The 7,349-nt window shown below is 53.7% G+C and overlaps 1 protein-coding gene across 3 annotated transcripts in view; it reads right to left on the bottom strand.

The window, feature by feature from the left end:
- Positions 1-795: 795 nt before the first annotated feature.
- Map2k5 (mitogen-activated protein kinase kinase 5) overlaps positions 796-7,349 on the bottom strand; it is a 233,270-nt gene continuing 226,716 nt past the window's right edge. For all 3 annotated transcript variants that reach the window (XM_028867040.2, XM_037207420.1, XM_037207421.1), the window contains one exon: positions 796-1,261. In XM_028867040.2, the coding sequence (XP_028722873.1) occupies positions 1,139-1,261 (123 nt within the window). In that variant the 3' untranslated portion in view covers positions 796-1,138. The remainder of the gene's footprint in view (positions 1,262-7,349) is intronic.

Here is a 7,349-nt window from a genome sequence, read left to right as displayed (position 1 = left end):
CCTTCAGGGGAGGTGGAAGTGGAGCCAGATGGGTTGCTGCTGTGGTGGTTAGGTAAGAGGCATCCTGAGCCTCGGCTCTGTTCCGAGTACTACCAAAAGGAGAGAAAACACCCTCAACACGGATGGGGTAGAGGAAAGGAGGAGGGAGGCAGAGTGGAGAGCTAAGCCTAGTTCCCTCAGCACACTTGTGGGCATTGGGAAGGCTCTCACTGAATGACAGAGCAGTGCAAAGTGAGCCATGGATGGCGACCGGCGTGTGTGTTTGGGAAGGTGGGGGTGTCTCTTAGACCAGGTGGAAAGTGGCTTCCCTCCATCCTCTGCCAAAGGGGGACAGCCACACTTCCTCCAGGTGGCTGCAGGATTACCTCAGTGGCCATGAGTGGCCTGGGTCACGGGCAGTGAGAGGAAGCTGGTGGCGGAGGGGCTGGTGGCTGGCGTGGGAAGGGTTCTGACGGCCTCTGAATTCCTGCGCCTCATTCTCGGTGTCCAGCATTCCTCTTCTGCTGCCCTGGCCTCACCCGTGCTGGTGCTGGTTTGGTGCTGGACCTGTAGCCAGCTCCCGACCAGGAGAAGACGAGACCACGACCCGAGGCTTGGGTCTGGACCTGGCCTCAGCACACCTTGCTGTGGGACGTCCTCTGAGCCCTGGTTTCTCATGTGACAACCGAGCTGGGAAAACACCGGGCCTCGACACTGAGCTACAGGACACGTACAGGATCTTGCCTGTGCAGGTGTATGTGCAGGTGCCCCTGGCAAATGGGGATGTATATGACGGACTTGTGAAAACAAACCCACTCCAAAGCAGTAACACGTTTATACCATCAGTGCTGCCGAAGGGCCCGACCCTTTACAATGGACAGTAGGGAAACACAGAGGGGGGGGGCAGAGGAGGTGCCATCCTTATAACCCCAACACCCTCCCCCACACCCTCTGCATCATCACCACCTGCCATATTCATTATCGCCCCCCCCACTCCCCAGCAGTGAGGGGTTCAGCAGAGGCTGGTTCTCTTGAGGGCTCCCCTAGATAGGGTAAGAGGTGAAAGCAGGAGGCTGGGCCCAGTACAGCTCTTCCCAATCAGGCAGCAGACGGAGAGGGGCCATGGCTTGTTGTGTCCTTGGTGACTAGTCCTGGGTCGTCAGTGTCCTGCTGAGGCCTCACGGGGCCCCTGCTGGCTCCGCCTCTCCTCCAGCGCTCTGCACACCCACATGGACACCACGGTGGAGTTTCCATCATTGAACTGCATGATGAACGGGTGACCCTGTGGGGAAGAGCAGTAGGTGTGACAGCAGTCTTCCAGGCTAGGTCCCTGGTGCTGAGGATGTGGCTCAGCTGGTAGGGTGCTTGCCTATCTTGGGTTTGATTCCCCAGTACCACATAAGCAAGGTGTGCTGGTGTGTGGCTGTAATCCCAGAATTTGAGAGGCAGAGGTAGGGGGATCAGAAGTTCAAGCTCATCTACAGCTAGCCTGAACTACTTAAGACCGTGTTACAAAGAGACAGACAAACAGAGGAAACAAAAAGAGAGTTAGGCATCTCTATGCATTCCAAGGTGTGCTCTAGCCTGGACCTGGTTTCTTTTTTTCTCAATCCTACATGGTAAGAAGGCAGGCTGGCCTCTTGGAGACATCTCAGCAGGTAACAAGGCTTGAAGGCAGCCTGGACGACCCGCTTGATCTCTGGGACCCACACGATGTCAATGGAGAACTGACTCTGGAAAGCTGCCCTCTGATCTACGTACAGGAAGCCAGGGAGCATCTGAGACCTTCTCTAGGAAGCTTAAAGGCACAGCTTGTCTTAACGCCATCCTCTGCCTGGTCCTTTCTCAGCTCAGTTTCACGCCATAGCTACTAGGCCGAGGCCTGGCTCCTGGGAGGCCAGCTTTCCGGTCCGCTGCTGTCCAGAGAGCAAAGGATCGTCGCGTCAGAGGCCTTGTCGACCCCTGTTAGTTTCCCGATTTGTCTCCTGCTCCCCTGGAAGTGATTCACAGTTGCCAGTGAAGCATAGACACCCCGCTCCAGGAGGACGAGGCTCCCAAGAGGAGTGCTCAGGAGTGCGAGGCTCAGGACGGAGGGCTGGACTTGGGAGAGCCCCGCTTCTTTCCATCTCCTGGTCCAACCTACTCAAGCCACCCCGGGCCAGGTTATATTTAGCTGGCATCCTCCCCCTGTTCTGATACATTAAGATCACATTCCCAATCTCAGGGAGCTTCCAGGGAGGGCCTGAAGCAATCAAGGACAAGGGACAGGTCTGTCAGAGCCACAATAGGAACGAGACTGGGAAGCGTTATTCCATTCACCAAGTAGCTTCCTTGACCAAAGACTTTTAGCAGAAACTTTGTCGCCTCCATGGGAAACAGGCCCTGGGGAGTTACAGTGAGTGAGCAGGGAGATGTGGGATCCCGGATGCCCACCCCAAGCTCCTGCCTGTCCCCTCTAGCTGCCTCTTTCCTGCTCCCTGGTTTTTTCTGAGCCTCTCTCGGACTCTGTCCCTGTTGGCTCCCAGGGCTTTGAGCTACTTTCCAGTATACCTGGCTGTGACCCATGGCCCTGGCAAACGGCCAAGCCCTGGGAACATGCTCAGCATCTCAGTGCCCAGAAGTAACTGCAACACATCTTCTGCCCCATGGCTAGGAGGTATGTGGGTCTACTGTGTCCTGACTCCAGCATCTACCAGCATCTGTGGAGGACCAGGTGGAGCTTAGCGGTGGGAAGGAAGGAACACTACTCAGGCCTCTCCAACTTGCCTGATTATGGGAAGAAAATGGCCTTTGGGAGCTTGTGCCCAGTTGAGGGCCCAGGGCTTTGCCTAAAGCCTAGTAGGGTGTCCTATTATTTCTCATGGTACTCTGTGGGGGGGGGTGTCTTAGACATGGGTATAGGGCCTCAAGAAAGGGGTATTGAAGCCAGGCTTGTGGGGGACTGTGGGTGGCACAGGCCTGGGTGGGGGTGAAACAAGACACACTCCATTTTGGCTTCCATATGCTTTGCTGCTCATACTTGCCCAGCCCCTGCCTGCTTTCACAATGGCTGCCTAGATAGAGAACATTCTTCCTGAATTCCTGTGCATGTTCTTTTCTGGACTTGGGAGAGGCGACCTTGTGCCCTTCTGGAGCACACAGGCAGAAGCTATGCTCGGGAGGGTGGGCCCCTCCCCTGAAGCCCAGGGTAACACAGTGTCACTTTCTCAGAATGCCGGTGACTTTGGGGCCATATGCTCCATCACGGTTATCATCTGTCTGAGAACAGGCAGAGTGGAACTGCAGGAGGGGGGTGGAGGCATCCCCTCCTCAGTCCAGGAAGGGCTGGTGGCTGCGTGGTGGGCAGACTGCCCGGGTGCCCGTCAGAGTGGGGAAGTAGAGGGACCACCAAGTCGCTGGTCTCCTGGTTCTGTGGAGGCACCTGCCCTTTCCTGACCCCTGCCCTCCCCTTGGTGCTTGTATCATAAGAAAGGGACCCTGACTACAGGCTTTGCCCAGTCGCTGCTGACTGCTTTCAGGCAGGCAGGAAAGGCAGATAAGGGGGTGAACTGCAGGAGAGACACACGCATGAAGCCCGCCAGCAGCCCTGTCTGCGGGGCTGGAAGCCTGGCAGGAGCTGTGCAGCATCTTGCTGGTTTCCTCACCAGGCAGTAGGAGCTCTCATTTGCTGCTCTCTCACAGGGGCAAATGCAACAACCGAACTGCAGGGGTTTATGTCTTCTGCAACGCATACTTGGTCACGGAGGATGAAGATGTGATGACGTCAGAAGATCGGGGCTTGGAGAAGTAGGATGTGTCCAAAAGTGGGGCAGTGGAGTGAGCGGGAGGAGCAGGAGGAGGAAGAGGAGGAGGAGCAAGGAGAAGGAAGAGGAGGAGGAGGAAGAGGAGGAGAAGGAAGAGGAGAAAGGAAGGGAGAGGGAAGAAGGGAGTGTGCGGAGGCTTCTCTCCAGGTCCCAGCCCCGCAGTCACAATCCACTTATAAAATAATCACTCAGACGCTTATATACTTATAAACTGTATGCGTGGAGGCTTTTGCTACTGTTCTTTTATCTTAAATTACCTTTTTTATTTATACTTGACGTGTGGTGCTTACAGAGTCTTTACTGCTGTTTGTCCTGGCGTGTGCAGTTCTCTTCCTCATCTTCCGCTTCAGAATTCTTTTCTCTTGTCCCACCTACTTCCTGCCTCAACCTAATTCTGCTGTCATGATCAGTGTTTTATTTATATAGAGCATATACAGCAGGGAGGAGGAAGAAGAGAGGAGGAAGAGGAGGAGAAGGAAGAGGAGAGGAAGAGGAGAAGGAAGAGGAGGAAGAGGAAGAGGAGGAATAGGAAGGGGAGGAGGTGGAAGAAGGGGAGGAGGAAGAAGATGAGGAGGAAGAGGAGGGGGAGGAGGAGGTGTATTGTCTGACATCCCCTCCACCCCCAGCCTGTTCCTGGTCTTGATGTTCCTGCTCTAAGCTGATGCCCTGCTTTGCCTTCTTAGAAAGGCACAGGTGTGGCTGCTGGGTGGCAGGATGGGGCTCCCAGGCTGCCTGCCATGATGGTAAGTGCTAGCTGAGACCCAGCCTCTGGACTCCCAGTCTAGTGCTCAGTGAGACCTCCCTGTCTGCTAGAAGTTGGGCTCTGAGTTTCTTGCCATATAAGAGTTTACCTAAGAGGTAGTAGGGGTACTTGGAGAGGGCTCCTGACTTCCCCTCACCGGGTCTGTGAGGCTTGTTGGGAGGTTTTGGGCATCTTCCTGGAGGATTCCAGGCTCCCGATCTCAGCACCGAGGCAGGACTGTTAGGATCTACATGACTTCAGACCTGTGGAGCCACAGGAAGTGGGGCACGCTGGCTTCTGGAGATGCTTCATTCTAATTCTGTTAAGGGATACTTTAATCTATGTTTTAAAAACTCAGCTAATAAAAGCATGTGCTCAGCCTTGTTCAATTCAAAGCACTACAGTGAACACCTTGTGTTATGACGTTTTTTTGCAGGTCTTAGGGACAAAGTTAGTCAAAACCTGTTCAGCCCGTGCATCTGCCGCTGACCTCAGATGGGCAGGCTGTGTGGTGCACTGGCTATCTGAAAACACTCAGAACCGTGACGTCCACTCTGCCTGTATCTGACTATAAAACCACGTGAGCACATCACCCAGGTGACACCGTGAGCACGTGGCCATCCAGGTGACACCGGGAGGTCGGGGGTGGGCCGAGCTGTGCCGACTGTCTCAGCACCAGCTCTAAAGCCTGGAATAACACCGTCTGCACCCCATGTTCACCACAAGTGTTTACGTAAACACTGGGTGCATACTGTCAGTGGCTAAGTCTTGACATAAAACTTTTCCCGCTATTCTTTTAAAGTTTTAAAGATCAATTTAATTTTAGTGATGTGCATATGTGTATGTCTGTGTGTGGGTATGAGCACATTGTGGGTGCAGGGGCCTGTGGAGTCCAGCAGAGGGCAGCTGATCCCCTGGCGGTGGAGTTACAGGTGGTTGTGGCTGCCTATGTTAGGGCCAGGTCTGGCAGCACAGGCCCACGATCCCAGCTATCTGGGAGGCTGAGGCAGGAGGATCACAGCTCAGTTGTCTGGGAAGAGTGGGGGGGGACTGGGGTCGAAAGTAGGGGGAACATGAGGGGGGGGGAGGGGGGAGCAGTGAGCGATCACCAAGCCATAAACCCACCCACACCACCCACCTCCCCCCCCACCACCTGCCTTCTTTTCTGTGAGTGAGGAATGCTCTGCTGTCCCTGCCTTCTCTCCCTCCCTTTCTTCTTCTTGGAGCACAGCTGAAATTACCTCCCTAAAATTCAGGGCCAAAGACGTCTCAGCAGTAACAGCTCTTGGCCCACAAGTATGAGGACTGGAGTGTGACCCCCAGAAACAATGTAAAAATGCCAGGTAAATTGGGGCCTTTTACCAGAGTGGAGGGGCTGGGGCTGATAAGCAGAGAGAGCCTGGGGACTCAGGCCAGGGAGAGGCTCTGCCTAAAAACACGAGGAGGATGGCTCCTGAGGGTGACAACCGCAGCTGTCCTCTCACACATCTGAGTGTATACACACTCAGACACATCTGTATATACACTCAGACACACACACACTTACAAAAATAAGTACAACTCAAGTAAGAGACAGGTGCAAACTGTCTCTCCTCGAGCTTCGCTAAGTTAAAAATGCAGGTGATCAATTAGATACTAGAAACAGAATGCAATTTCTTCCCTCCTTTTTTGTCTTTTTTGAGACAGGGTTTTTCTGTAGAACCCTGGCTGTTCTAGAACTTGCTCTGTAGACCAGGCTGGCCTTGGACTCAGAAACTGCCTGTCTGGGATTGAAGTTGTATGCCACTACTACCTGGCTAGAATGTAATTTCTAGACCAATGGACAGATCATTCACTAGGCAGGCAAGCCTATGTTTTGTAAATGTGACCTGTCACGTGAGTTCAGGTGTAGTTTCCCACCTTGGCATCATACCTGTGATCAAAACTTCTGATTTTAGAGTATTTCTGATTTTTGGAACATGTACTTAAAAGTGAATGGTGTGGGCTAGGATCAGTGGGAGGGTATTTGCCTAGTGTGTGCAAGATCCTCCAGCACCACCAAACCAAACCAAACCAAACCAAGTAGGGCCTACCCCAACCGCATGACGTTCAGTCTGCACTTAACATGGGTGATGATGAGCAGCTGGAGGTGGAGCTGGATGGCACAGCATTACCCAGGATGCTTGAGGTCCTGGGTTACAGCCCTATCATTATGACTTCCCCAACACCCCTCAAGAGACCCCAAGAGCTGACTGACAATGAAAATACTTCATGTATATGTTTGTGTGATGCAGCTAAAACAATACTTAAGTGCCCAATAGCTTATGAGAGATTAGAAAGAAAATCCTGGGAAACAAGGTAACGATGAAGGTAAGAAGGAGACAGGAAGGTAGAAAGATGGGCACTGATAAAATGCCAGCTTTCCCCAAAGACTAGCAGAGAAGCCGAGAGAGAAATTGGTAGAGACAAATACCAGGGCTGAAAGGAAGCAGAACCACAGAGGCAGCTCAAGAGGATTAACAACCGCAGACCGCAGACCTGTACAAAGGACACGAGCTGGGGTGGGGTTGGGGGTGGAGGGTGGTGCTCACCTCAACACACAGGAGAGGAGGCAGGAAGGGGAGAGCCACCAGCCTGGGCTACACAGCCAATCCCTGTCTTAGTGCCCTTTGCCTAATGTCATGAAGGGAAATGGGAGAAGGCAAAGATGAAAGGGGAGGGAGAGAGGGAGGGAGGGGAGGGGGGGGAGGGGAGGGGGGAGGAGAGGGGAGGGGGAGGGGGGAGGGAGAGAGGGGAGGGAGGGAGGGAGAGAGAGGGGAGGAGAGGATAAGAGAAAGAGAGGAAGG

Source organism: Peromyscus leucopus, chromosome 7 (genome assembly GCF_004664715.2).
Source record: "Peromyscus leucopus breed LL Stock chromosome 7, UCI_PerLeu_2.1, whole genome shotgun sequence".
Taxonomy (NCBI): Eukaryota; Metazoa; Chordata; class Mammalia; order Rodentia; family Cricetidae; genus Peromyscus; species Peromyscus leucopus.
The sequence above is the reverse complement of the archived record's forward strand: the minus strand, read 5'-3'. Positions and strand labels throughout refer to the sequence as shown.